Here is a 14,370-nt window from a genome sequence, read left to right as displayed (position 1 = left end):
AATCGCTTGAACTCAGAAGGCAGAGGTTGCAGTGAGCCAAGATTGTGCCACTGCACTCCAGCCTGGGCGACAGAACGAGACTCTGTCTCAAAAAATAAATAAAATAAAATAGTACTTAGAAGTTTACTGGAGGCTGATACAGAATTGTTTGCTGTCTGCTTTTTCACTCATACTGTCCCTTTTGGCTGAATGTGCCCATGTTATAGCACCACACTGGGAACATAGTCCCCTGTGCCATGTATTGTATTGTGCCTTACAATTTTGCTTTTTAATGTGCTTTGTTACCTTTTTTCTAATACCATAATGACTAATGGATTCACAGAGTTTAGTGTTTGCGGCAGAAATCTTCAATTTTACTCTAATATGAGATTGTTAGATTCAATAATGCCATTCAGAACTTGTATTCAGAGAATGGCAACCATCTGATTTTTGTATAATTTAGATAACAAAGGTTGCCTTTGGTTTATCAAAGTTAGAAATGTTCAGTGATCCAAAGAATAGTAGAGTCTTTTACTGTGTGATCTAAAGATTAATAGGAATTGTAGATTTACTGTATTTCCTGATTTGAGGAAATATATGAACCAGGATTTTAATGGATGTAGATTTTTTGGAGGGGTGTGTTTTGAAATTTAGCCAAGGGATTATTTATGGAGTAGTCGAGAAAGACCTGTCTGATAAAGTTACTGATACATGAGCAGCGATTTGAAGGAGGGGCTCTATAAGAAGTCCTCAGAAGCCCCTAAAAAAAACCTCAACAACTTTGAGGTATAATTTACATACAATAAAATGCACCCATTTTAAGCTGATTGTTTGAGGTTTGACAAATCTATACACTTACATGACTACCACCATGATCAAGATACGGAGAGTTTCCTCATCCCCAAAAGTTCCCTTTTGCCCCTTTACAGCAAATCTCTTCCCAACCCTAGCCCCAGCCTTTGCAGATCTGAGACCCACTTTTAAAATTAATTTTATACATTAAACTTCAGTTTCTGCCTTTTGCCTTAACATTTAATTGTCTACTTTCCCATTCCAACACAACCGTAAGTGTGTGTAATTCCCTATTTCCTCAGCTCCAGAAGTAGATTCGGATTTTTTAAACGCAATCAGGATAATGGCATTCTCTTTCTTAGTGACTACTTACGCATTGAGCATATGTGCATTTTGATTTGAAGGGAAAACCACGGGGAGTGTTCTGGGAATGATTTTCTTATAAGAAGGACCTACAGGAAGAAAGATGACCCCTTTCTCCTGAACATTATCTTGTCTGGATATGATACCCACATCCAGAAGCAGCTGCAGCTACTTCTACCAACCTAAGATGAAACCAGTATCCAGAGAGTGACAGGCAACAAAATCCCAGCACAGCAGAGCTGGAGCTGAAATGAACTATTCCTGAAACTACCTCTGTGCTGCTTGTTACGTGAGCTAGGAGGACAATTTATGATTGTTTAAGCCAGTTTGAATCAGGATTCTCCATTACTTGCAACCCAGTGCATTCAAATGGATATAGATAATTATGTACTTATTCCCCCCCCCCTTTTATTGTAATGGAAGCAATCATTTTGAAAAGAGTTAAAGTTTTTTGATAAGTCAAATAAGGATCAGTGCTGCTGAAAGCAGGAACAACATAGGGGCCCTGACCAAATTGGAGTTTCTTTGTCTACTTAATACCTTCCAAATCAAGAAATAATTTCCCTAGTATTTTAATTACTTCCCCAAATCAGGAATAACTTCATCACTGTGCCCATTTTGGTTCTTTTTAAAATAAGGTGGTAATTTGAGGGTAAGAGTTAAACTAGTCATAGATTATTCTATGCCGTTCTTTTCAAATCAGCCTACTCAGGTATCAATCCTACTTTTCCTTTGTTTTAGTCCTCTTTATTTTCCTTGGTCTCTGCCTCCACCTCATCCCCCACCCAAATGCCTAGAACAGATCTCACCCTTTCATCTTTTGAGAGGAATGCGTATAGCAGATTTTTGCCTCCGACTAGGCAACTGCTTTAAAGAGGAATGTATTTTGAATCTAAGAAAGATATCCAAAAATTTTAATGCAATTTGTTTAGTTATATTTGTTCATTTTAGCTACCCCTTCTACATCATGACTGTTTGGGTTGGTGGGGGTATGTGTTGGAACACTTTCTAATACAGAGTTTTTTTTTTTTTAAAGACAGAATCTCACTCTTTTGCTTAGGCTGGAGTGTAGTGACGTGATCACAGCTCACTGTAGCCTAGACCTCCCAGCCTCAAGCGATCCTCCCACCTCGGTGTCTTGAGTAGGTGGGACCACAGGCACACACCACCATGCCCAGCTAATAGTTTAATTTTTTTGTAGGGATGGTGCCTCACTATGCTGTCCAGGCTGGTCTTGAACTCCTGGGCTCAAGTGATCCCCTTGCCTCGGCCTCCCAAAGTGCTGGAATTACAAGCATGAGCCACCACACCTGGCGCATATGCTCTCTCCTTTCTCTCTCTCTCTCTCTCTCTTTCTCTCTCTCTCTCTCTCTCTCTCTATCTGTATCTATATCTATATCTATATCTATATTTTTAAGACAGATTTTCCCTCTGTCACGCAGGCTGGAGTGCAATGGTATGATCTAGGCCCACTGCAACCTCCGAGTAGCTGGGAATACAGGCATACACCACCATGCCCAGCTAATTTTTGTATTTTTAGTAGAGATGGGATTTCGCCATGTTAGCCAGGGTGGTCTCGAACTCCTGGCCTCAAGTGATCTGCCTGCCTTGGTTTCCCAAAGTGCTGGGGTTACAGGAATGAACTATTGTGCCTGGCCTAGATTTTTGTTATACAGATGTTTGAGGTTAAACGACTGGTCCTGTATTACATAAGTAGGCAGCAGAGTCTTTTGCCTAACAATTCCAGTGTCTGTCTCTTCTTCCTGAAAAGAAATCCTTTTCAGGTATTCAGTTTTCATTAATGACCTCACCTCCTAGAATAGGAGGCTATAGACAGCTAGACGATCCAGAGTCTGTTCACTTGAGGATCTTACTGAGGCCGCAGTCTTTTCCCACATGCTGGAACACCCACGTATAGGACAGGTAGCGTGGAATTGGCCTGTATGTGGGTTGTTTGCTGCTAGGGGCCAGTTTTTCTACACATATACTTTTTAGTGCTTCTCTCAGTCTGGACTGGGTTAAAGGGGTACGTCTGGCTCAAAGAGACTAAGACTCCATCAATACAGAAGCTGTTGTCATTTCATTTGTAGATTATGCTGGCATTGGTGTTTGTCTATAGCTTGTCCAATGGCTAGAAATTCCGGTGATGAAATTTTAGTTCCTTAAGGACTGGTTGAGCTCTACTGGAAGGTATCACTTACCATACCACAGAGGCTGGTCATCCCAGTTATCATGTGCCCAGAATGTAGTAGTATCAGAAAGAAACTCTCTCATCCAGGCTAGAGTGCAGTGGCACTGTCACAGCTCACTGCAGCCTTGACCTCCTGGGCTCAGGTGATCCTCCCACCTCAGCTTCCTGGGTAGCTGAGACTAGAGGCACGTGCTACCATGCCCACCTAATTTTTGTATTTTTTTTGTAGAGATGGATTTTTGCCATATAGCCTAGACTGGTCTGGAGCTCCTGGGCTGAAGTGATCCATCTGCCTCTGCATCCCAAAGTGATACTATTACAGAGGTGAACCACTGCACCCAGCCCTGAACTTTGGACTCTTAAGTCTTTGGTCTTTCCATTTTCGAAGCCAATATTAAATGATAGTAGCTTGGGAGGTTATTTGGTTGGAAAGCTAATAAGTAATTTTGGATCCTAAACTATTAATACTAATTTCAGGTTTTCCAACTCTAGTACAGAGACACGGAATACAGAGGGAAAGCCAGGATGTTGCACTGCTACAGTTATTCTGAGAAAGATAGGAGAACTGCAGATCAGTTTTGTTGGTCATTTTCCTGTCATGCCAGTAGTGATTTTTCATCTGGGAGTGTCATTTGCACATGTGTATGTGTAAGAGAAAGAGAACTTTTCTGATGGCATTTGGGAAAATAGCTGCTAGGCTCCAACTTAATGCCTAAAGATTATTGCCTTTTGAGTTTTAAATTTTCTTTTAAAGATTTTACAAGTAGTTTCTAAAATTTTATACAATGAAAATGGAGGTTTTATCTTTCATAAATCTTGTAAAATGTGTTGGCAAACTTGAACTAGTTTTGTAGGATGATACATTACCTTTTTTGGCTTGATAGTCTGAGAAGAATTTTGCTGTTTTCTTGAAATAGAAGTCAAATTTTTTAAGAATTGAATGCCTTTTTTTTTTTTTTTTTTTTTTTGGAGACGGAGTCTTGCTCTGTCGGCCCGGGCTGGAGTGCAGTGGCCAGATCTCAGCTCACTACAAGCTCCGCCTCCCGGGTTTTACGCCATTCTCCTGCCTCAGCCTCCGGAGTAGCTGGGACTACAGGCGCCCGCCACCTCGCCCGGCTAGGTTTTTTTTTTTTTTTGGTATTTTTAGTAGAGACGGGGTTTCACCGTGTTAGCCAGGATGATCTTGATCTCCTGACCTCGTGATCCGCCCGTCTCGGCCTCCCAAAGTGCTGGGATTACAGGCTTGAGCCATTGCGCCTGGCCTAGATGAATGCTTTTTTCTTATCTGCCTTTTCTTATTCTTTTCTCTTTGACTAAAAGTTTTGTTCCCTTCATTTGTTTGTGGGAATCTGACCTATTTTAACTGTTACTTTTTTCTAAAAAGAAAACTTTACTGACCTCCTTTCACTGGTAATCTCTTTCCTTTACTTGTGCTTTTCCAATAGTAGGAATCACATTCTGTGCTGTGACTGTACATTATTGAGAGACCAATGTGTATATGTTAAAAAAGAGAAGTAGTACTCTTCTCATTCTGCTGTCTAATCATCTCACAGAGGCGGAGTCTCACTCTGTTGCCCAGGCTGGAGTGCAGTGGCACAATCTTGGCTCACTGCAAGCTCCACCTCCCGGGTTCACGCCATTCTCCTGTCTTAGCTTCCCGGGTAGCTGGGACTACAGGCAGCTGCCACCACGCCTGGCTAATTTTTTGTATTTTTAGTAGAGACGAGGTTTCACCATGTTAGCCAGGCTGGTCTCGATCTCCTGACCTCGTGATCTGCCCGCCTTGGACTCCTAAAGTGCTGGGATTACCGGCGTGAGCCACTGCGCCTGGCCCACATTTCCTTGTCTTACCATTACCCATAATATTCAGACCTTTAGAAATTAAAAAGATAGATTCAGTAGTCTCCCATACCTTGATATTATATTGAAAATATTTTTGTTTCTTTCATATGTACATAGTATGCTTACACATGTACATGTTTATATATGCATACATATATATTTACACATGCTTTTCCTTCTGTAAAAATGTAAGTACATTCATATGCCTAAAATATTCTTATACAATTTAATGTAATTCAGTCTAATTACTTTTAGATTTGTAGATTAAACAAAAGTGTAGATAACTTTCCCTTTTTCCTTTTTGTCACAATGAAATGCCAGTTCTGACCTTGTGTTTGTATTTTAACATCTCTGAAATTTGGATACACACACAAGTAAATGGCATGGTATAATCTAATTGGTATAACTTTTTTTCTTTCTCAGTAATAGAAAATATTTTTTACTATGATGCATCTTCTATCCTTGGTGAATTGATGTTAAGAATACTTTCAAAGAGAGTGAATAAAATTGTTTTGTTGAATGTGGGAGTAGGAGAAAATAGTATTTCTTAATTAATATTATTTTGTCATATTTCATTTTAAATGTACGTGTAGTAACCAAATGAATGTATTTACTAGTATAAATTGTAAATTAGATATTTGACTGGTTTACCTATATCCTGAGTTTGTTTATTATGTTGACCCAAAATCAACCTAATGGTTTCTTTTGGACCATCTCATTGGGAAAATGGGCTTTATGATATTAATTTATGTTAGTATCACATTATATTCAGGCATCTATTGCATAGTGTAACCCGAAAATGTAAACCTAGGTATTTAGTTTGTATTCTTGTAAATATTTTTCCTTAAATCTTAAATTGATACTTATTTACTATGTCTTCAAAGATCTACCATACAGAAATTAAGCCATATGCAAGTTTGACAGAAACTGCTATATAATTCATGAGGAAAGTGTCTCTTTAGGGAAAAATATTCTTCCTTTTAAAATGGATATGCATCTTCAATCCATGAAGTATAGTGTCAGAGAATATGCTCTTAATGTGGTCAGAGTGGAAGAGAGATGACTGGGGCTGCGGATGGTGGCTCAGAGTAATTATATAATGTGTGTTATTGCTTGAGGGAGAATGGTCTGTGTTTAAAAAATGAAAAAACAGAAAAGGAAAAGAAAGATGCCAGCATATTACAACTGAAGATTTTTTTATCTGATCCTGCCTGCTTCAGCTTGCTTTCTGGGGAAGCTGCTCGTTTCTTTCTTCTTCCTCCTTGATGAGTATCAAAGATTTCCTGTAAAAGGAGAGTAAGTTACAAAGCTTTTTGTAGTCATTCTGTTAGGTTGTCTTCACCAACTTTCTTGTGGGCACAGTACCTTATAATTTGTTACTGTGGTCTTATAGAAATCTGGGTTTAATGGCTACTGTAATGTTTTACCTAAAAGTATAAACATTAGGATTACATGTAATTCGATGTACAGATTTTTTCTCTTAAAGTTATTTCCCAAGAGTTATAGTTTAGCTGGACGTGATGGCTCATGCCTGTAATCCTAGCACTTTGGGAGGTCAAGGTGGGTGGATTGCTTGAGCCCAGGAGTTCGAGACCAGCTTGGGCACATGGTGAAACCTCGTCTCTACAGAAAATACAAAAATCAGCCAGGTGTGGTGGTATATGCCTATAGTCTCAGCTATTTGGGAGGCTGAGGTGGGAGGATCACTTGAGTCTGGGAAGTAGAGTTTGCAGTGAGCGGAGATTGCACCACTGCACTCTAGCCTAGGTGGCAGGTGAAACCCTGTCTCAAAAAGGAAAAGAAAAAAGAGTTGTAATTTGATGCTAAAGTGAAATATGATTCATGAATAATAAAGTAGGTAAAAATTAAATAATTAAAGTTGCTCTCTGGCAGGAATACATTCAGTTTCTTCCCATGGATTTACCCATGTATTATATAAAAACTTGCATACAAAGGAGATTCAGTTAATGTTCATGTTCATCTAAAATTATTTTGACTTCCTATGTCATGACCAATGAAATAAAAAGGATCATTGGGAACAATCATTTAGAGATTGGCTCCTTTCTGCCTTTGAACATTTTGGACATTGTCTGCATTTTACACTGCATTGTAGATGCTAAAGGTTCATGGAGTTTTATAGATTCCTGAGGAAGCATCATCAAACGTACAAATTGTGCCCAGGTGAGATGTCAGCAGACCTACATTCTCACTCTTTTTGAGACAGAGTCTCGCTGTGTTGTCCAGGCTGGAGTGCAGTGGCACAATCTCGGCTCACTGCAACCTCCACCTCCTGGGTTCAACCGATTCTTGTGCCTCAGCCTCCTGAGTACCTGGGACTATAGGCATGTGCCATCACGCCTGGCTAATTTTTGTATTTTTAGTAGAGATGGGGTTTCACCATGTTGGCTAGGCTGGTCTCGAACTCTGACCTCAGGTGATCTGCATGCCTCGGCCTCCCAAAGTGCTGGGATTACACGCATGAGCTACCACGCGCTGCCCAGTTGCTACATTCTTATTCTGTATCTGCCAGTCACGCACCATGTGATTGTGAGCAAGTCGTTTTGTTTCTGTTTTTCATCTCTTCATGTTACAAGGTAACAAATGTTGTCCTCCCTATCTTTTTTTATTCTCACAATGAGTTTTTAAAACTTTTAGGTACTGAATTATACTTGTGCAAGAAATCACTAAGTTTTAGAAAACATTAAAGTATAATTGGAAATGGTGCTTGCATTCAAGAAATAAATATTTTGTTTCAGATTCTTAAGGTAAAATTTAGACCATGAAGAGAATCCAGATGATACTGGTCATTAGAAGCCCTGACTATTTGGAGGATCATACTAATTTCAGTGAAACCGATTACTTTAAAAAAAAAAAAAAAAAAAAAAAAAAAAACTGCTTGTTGTCATAAAAGGCAGTAATGAACTGTAAGGGCTACATGCTCTGCTGGTAGCATGACTGCTTTAAATCTCCTACTGCTAAGCAGCATTGGAAATGAATTGATGTAAATAGACCTGTGCATTCTTATTCTTTATTGCTTTTAGATTGCACCATTTGAGGATTTTGGTAGATTTGGAGTGAGAAATACCGGTTATTATTAGGAGAAAATTATGTTTTAACATTTGAGAAAATTATTTCAAGTTCTTTCAAATGGAGTTCTATAGTTCTATATTCTACAGAAGCTGTGTTTTTCTGCTTTTAATTTTGGGTAACTTGTATCCTCTTAATGGAATGGGGTGATTAAGGCATAGTTAGTTATAAGGTGGGTGTCTATAAAACTAAGCAGACTGAAATTGTGCAGTTACTTAATGCCAGTTCTAACTACTTAAATGAGAATGGGATGACTGACCTTCTCTATTTTTCTTAGTGTTTAAGAAATTGTGTTTTTTTCCTGCCCCAGGAAATGGTAAATTTTAGACAAATTTTTTTTTCTTTAGAAACTTTCATTAAACTACAATGGTGTAATCTAATAAGAAAGTAAATTTGTTGAGAGTTGAAAATCTGAAATGATTCTTTTTTAGTGCCTGCATAGAATTTGTGACTCCTTCCCTTCTCTAATCCTGCATTTTATGATGTCCACGAATAATATTTCTGAATATTGTCCTTATTAATTCTTTCTAACTTTCTTTTTCACATTTTCTTCCTGGATTTGCTGTTTCCTTCAGTCTCACCTCAAGGTCAGTATGCTTGCACTAAAACAAAGATTATGTGGTTGAGCATTGTTTGTGAACATTATCTTGAATTCTTATAGGGAACTGAACATATTTCAGGAGAGAGATGTCTAGGAATCTGGCTGCGAGTATAAAATGTCAGCAGTATTGGGTTTATCAGAAGATAGGTTCAGATTTGTGTGCTTTGAAAAGGTGGTGTGAGTAGTCAGAGAGCAAGAACCAGATGGCCACGTTTTGACTGAGAGAAGTGGAGATGAAAAGAGCCATCAGAGGAAAGAGGAGGGGAAAAAATTGCATTAATTTAATTCAGCATTCAATAGAGACATTCTGGCTATTAAACAGGGTAAAGTTCAGCAAAATGACGGAGGGAAAGTCACGCCTGTCTATGGCTTTATAGAAGAAACCTTGAATTGTTTACTGAGACAAACTTTCAGACACACGCCCACATCCTTTAAATTTTGGTTTCATTTTTGTGATTCTGCTGGGTGGTGGAACCTAGTGATAACAAAACAACAACCATTACTACTATTTGTATGTGCCAGAGGCACTGTAGCAGAACATACTTTGTTTCAGTTAATCTTAGCAACTATGAAGAGAGATTTATTATTTGGATTTTTTAGGTGAAAAAGCACAAATGCAGAGACCATTAAGTAACTTGCCCATCTTCATTAGTAAGTAAATAGTAAGAGAAGCAGCACAAATCAATCAAACCTGCATTTAAAAAGTTACTTATTTTGCATATGATCCATGTCAATATAAAGTGTGAGGATTTCTGATAGGATTCAGAAATGAGCCTGTTAATATCATATATGTTTTACCTAGCAGCTACCTAATAATAATAGTGATTACACATGTGTGTGTGTGTGTGTGTATTTGCTGTTTATAAAAGCACCTCTTTGACTATCAACAGCTAGCATATAGGTTACACTGGGATAAGTGTTAAAGAGTTAGCCTCCCAAAAAAGAAAACAAATTGAAAAAAATTTGTGACCTCCCCCATTTTGAGAAAGCTGTATTCGTTACAGAAGAAATCTTACAGTGCTTGTAATAAAAATAGCAAACACAAATGCTGCATTTAAAAAATAGATTTTGCCATTTCTGCATTTTCTCCACATATTGTAGTAAAACAGTATGGGTACCACTTAAGTAATTCCAATTATGACACAATCTGAAAGTAGTTGAGTTTTAGTAGAAAAATTTCAGAAGTGTTTTGCCTTGTGTTTAGAGAACTTTCATCTCTAACTGAAGCTTCACGCTGACTCGTATTTTGGTGGGAAGTTTTACCATTTGTCCCGTAGTTAGTCCTTTGCATGACTGGTTTTGCTCTCAGTCTCTCTAAATGAAACCCTGGGAAAAGCTTCAGAAGAATTTGTCCGTGAAGCCCTTGGTTTATACATAATTCACTGAGTTACAGGTTATATTATAATATTGTTAGCTGGTTTATTTTAGTTAACTTTTACCCAGCAGCAAATGCCATTAAATCACACTTATTTCTAAATAAGTTTATTTTCCAAGGAATACAAAATAAAATAGTCATTGTTTTTTCAGTGGCAAAGATCATCTGAGCTGGAGTATGCTAAGTTGAAAGTCTCTCTTCATTCCAGATTATGATTTAGTGCAGTATTTTTTTTCTAGATAGAAACATTTTACCATTTTGATTATGGTTTTGCCAAGTCCCGTTGAATAGGTCATAAAGAGAGTATAATTTATTACCGCCTTGATACTGGATCGTTTGGGTGACTTCATTATATGACCTTGGGCAAGATACTTAACCTTTCAGTGTTTATTTTAACCATTTGTTTTGTGTTAATAGTGATGCTTAGCTGTAGTATTTGTTTTTTAGTGTCTCTACTAAACATTTCTATTTTGTAGAGGTTTATTTTTATTCCTCTCTTCTCCCTTGTCTTCTTCCCCTGCTCTCCTCTGTCTTCCTTTGCATTCAGTACGGAGTAGTGAGATTTTATTTAGAGTGATACTGACTGAAGACTCACATTTTCTGTCTTCAGACATACACATCTTTTTATTTCCTGTTCAATGACATTAGCACCAGAGAATGAATACAAAGAAATTATTCCATGTATAGATGAAAATACATGATTTGGTTCAGAATTCTTCTTTGGCTAACGGTCATTCAGAGGTGAGAGCTATAAATGTCATCTCTTTATTCTGATTAACACTTAGGTCTAAAATTGAGCTCGATATTATTAATATCTATGTTTTAATTATCATTTACCATTGTAGACTTGTTTTTAAAACAAATGTTTGTAATGTGTGTGATAGTTCCTACCAACTTCATTAACCCATTTATGCCAGAGGTTGCACATTTTTTGTGTGTGTGAAAAATCAGATCTCCGTGATGACCTTGAGCAGCAGGATATAAATAACTCCCACAACTTTAGCGTTCCGATAATACAACACTAGGCATAAATGGGTTAAGACCAGAGTCCCTATGTTGTTAAAAGTTAAAATACTTTTATACTTTGCCTCCAAAATATCCCATTGTTATAGTCTCTTTTATATAGTTTGATGAAAATATTTCACATTGGTTTCTGAAATCTAACTCAAATAGTTATTTCTCTGATTACACACTTTAGAAAGATTTTTTACATTATTGTCTGGTTTCATTAAGAAAAGGCACTGGTTGCTAAAACCTCATAAGATATGTCACTCACAAAATAGATGTAATTGTATTTTGAAAGGGTTAGTTTCTTATTTTTTTAGCTACAGCTTTTTTTTTTTTTTTTTTTAATAGGCCCTAGAAAATTTCTGACCCCATAAAATCTATTTACAAGGAATTTGACTTATGGGCAAGAGTTTATAACCCAGGAGAATGATCTGTTTTATTTGCATTTTAGCTTCCACTTTTCATTCCTTTAGCTTTCTTAAGCAACTCTGTTGTTCAAGAGTGTACTTTCTTATTTATTTTTCTTTCAAATAATAGTGCCTAGTGGTTTTGTAATAGCCTGCACAAGCAAGTGTACCATCTTCTCTGTTAAATGACATCTGCTGGTGTAGTAGTGTACTCTTTTGAATAATTCATTGGTAGGAAAAAACAATATGCGAATACAGACTTGTGCTGATCTTCCTAACTCTTCTACTGAAAATGATAGTTTATACTGTTGTGCATTGATCAGTGGTTAATGTTTTTCTAGATAGCGGTTGTAGATCACCACAAATTGTGTAAATGTGCTGAAGATGGCAAATTCAACAGAGAAGGGAAGAAAGAATATATTTAAAATTAGCCAAAATTTGAGTTTTTAGAGAGTTGCCAGATTTGGCAAATAAAAATATGGATGCCCAGTTAAATTTCATGTAAACCACAAATCATCTTTTAGTATGTCTTATAATAAATATTGGGCCATACTTACTCTGGCACCCCCCCCCATCTCAAAACCACAGCAACACGTCTAATTTCTAATTACAGTTTGACACTGTTAAAAATGCTATCACATTCCTTATCTCACTTCAACTCATAACAGCTGTGTGAATTGGATGACATTTTCCCATTCCATACATCAGAAAATTGAATTTAGAGAGATTAGAGGATTTACTTAGGGTCATAGCTACTAAGTGGCAGAATCTAGGGTACAAATCTAGTTTGTCTGATTGCGAGTTTACCCACACTTTCCTTTCCTCTGTATCAAGCTTGTCCAACCCACGGCCCACAGCCCAGAGTGCTGCTCAGGTCACCTTTGAATGTGGCCCAACACAAATTTGTAAACTTTCTTAAAACATTATCAGCTTTTTTTGTATTTTTTTTTAAGCTCATCAACTATTATCAGTGTTAGTGTATTTTACGTGTGGGCCAAGACAATTCTTACTCTTCCAATGTGGCCCAGGAAAGCAAAAAGATTAGACACCCCTGCTCTATATCTTGTTCTGTTACGTTTTTGTGACGTCTAGAGATGACATCTAGGTTATAATAATACCTTTTTAGATTTATGTTTTTTAGATCCTTGGAGCATGGGGGTGGAGGGTTGGATTCCTTGTATTATTTGGTGTGCACAGTACCCAGAGAAGCAGAAAGTGTGGTCTTGGAGTGGAAACTGCATGCAGCTCTTTCTCTTATTTAGCAGCTGTTGGCAGCTGGTGTTCCAGTTGTGTCTTCTTTTGATTATTGTATACTAAGGCTATATATATACAGTGCTTCTCAAACTTAAGTGTCATACACATTGGATGGGAGCTTGTTAAAATACAGTTCTTATTTGATGGATTTGGTTGGGGCTTGAATTTTTCTACATTTCCAAAAGCTCCCAGTCGGTACTGATACTGTTGGTCTGTTGAGCATGCTTTGACTCACAAGACTTTAGTGAGTTAACGTTTTGGAGTAGATTTTCTCCTTTTTTAAAAAATTCACAAACATTTAACAATATCTCTGTTGATTTATTTATACTAACTCATATTTGAACTTGTTATAAAAAGCGACCTTTCCTTGGGTTTAGGATATCAAGGTGACCTTTTGCCTCTGTTAAAGGACGTTTGAGGTTTTCTGTTGGCATGGGTACAAGAGTCAGGCTGAAATTTCAGGAGGTTAGAGCAAAAGCATTGTTTTCACTGGCACCTGTTGCCTTGTTACGTCAAATGTATAAAAACATATTGAGCAGTGGAACAAAGTGACAAGAAATTTAGGGTGAGGCAACTGGAGAAAAGAGTCACAAACTTCAGAACTGTTGAACTGGCTTCTTGGGTATGGCTTATGTTTTCACAGAAACCTTCCTTCCAACCTCCAGTTTCTGTTATCCATGTATGTGGCTTTAAGGTCTCAGAATTTGAGATTGTACTTTGGGAGAAACAGATGAGGAAATCAGTGGCCTTAACTGGCAGCTAGCAGACCTATAAGTGATTTGGTGTAATTGTGCACACATTGGGATTGCTCTGTCTGTAAGACGATCTTTTTAAGCTAGAGTGTTTATCCGCTGTTGGCATTTTCTTTGTTGGTGAAGTTGTATTATTTTGTTTTAACCTTCCAGCTCTTGTCTGGGTTGTCAGATGTTTGAGCATGATAGCAAAGATTGCAAAACTAGTTCTTTTTGCAAGCAGATCTCATCTTTAAGGTATAGTGTAATGGGATTCAGAAACTTGACTTCTGTCATAGGCAGGAGGGAAATGTATGTTTAATTTTTCTTTACTTCGTTTTCCTTAATTAATATGGGATTATTTTTTTTTTTCTGGTGTGTTTGGGATAGTTGCTCTCAATGGCTACAAAAGACAATCTTAACGTTCTTTAGCTAGGGCTGGGCGTGGTGGCTCACGCCTGTAATCCCAGCATTTTGGGAGGCTGAGGTGGACGGATCACGAGGTCAAGAGATCAAGACCAGCCTGGCCAACATGGTGAAACCCCTTCTCTCCTAAAAAATACAAAAATTAGTTGGGTGTGGTGGCACGCGCCTGTAGTCCCAGCTACTCAAGAAGCTGAGGCAGGAGAATCTCTTGAACCTGGGAGGCGGAGGTTGCAATGAGCTGAGATTGTGCCATGCCTGGCAACAGAGTGAGACTCTGTCTCAAAAAAAAAAAAAAAAATATATATATATATATA

At 37.7% G+C, this 14,370-nt stretch overlaps 1 protein-coding gene across 1 annotated transcript in view; it reads left to right on the top strand.

Moving 5' to 3' along the window:
- Window positions 1-14,370, top strand: part of LOC108519480 (ELKS/Rab6-interacting/CAST family member 1) — a 234,793-nt gene that overhangs the window by 200,391 nt on the left and 20,032 nt on the right. The window contains exon 13 of the mRNA XM_017858532.1: window positions 8,830-8,841. Within this exon, the coding sequence (XP_017714021.1) occupies window positions 8,830-8,841 (12 nt within the window). The remainder of the gene's footprint in view (window positions 1-8,829; window positions 8,842-14,370) is intronic.

Source organism: Rhinopithecus bieti, unplaced genomic scaffold, assembly GCF_001698545.2.
Source record: "Rhinopithecus bieti isolate Rb0 unplaced genomic scaffold, ASM169854v2 scaffold_45617, whole genome shotgun sequence".
NCBI lineage: Eukaryota > Metazoa > Chordata > Mammalia > Primates > Cercopithecidae > Rhinopithecus > Rhinopithecus bieti.
Note: the sequence above shows the minus strand (reverse complement) of the source record. Positions and strands in the feature narration are given on the sequence as shown.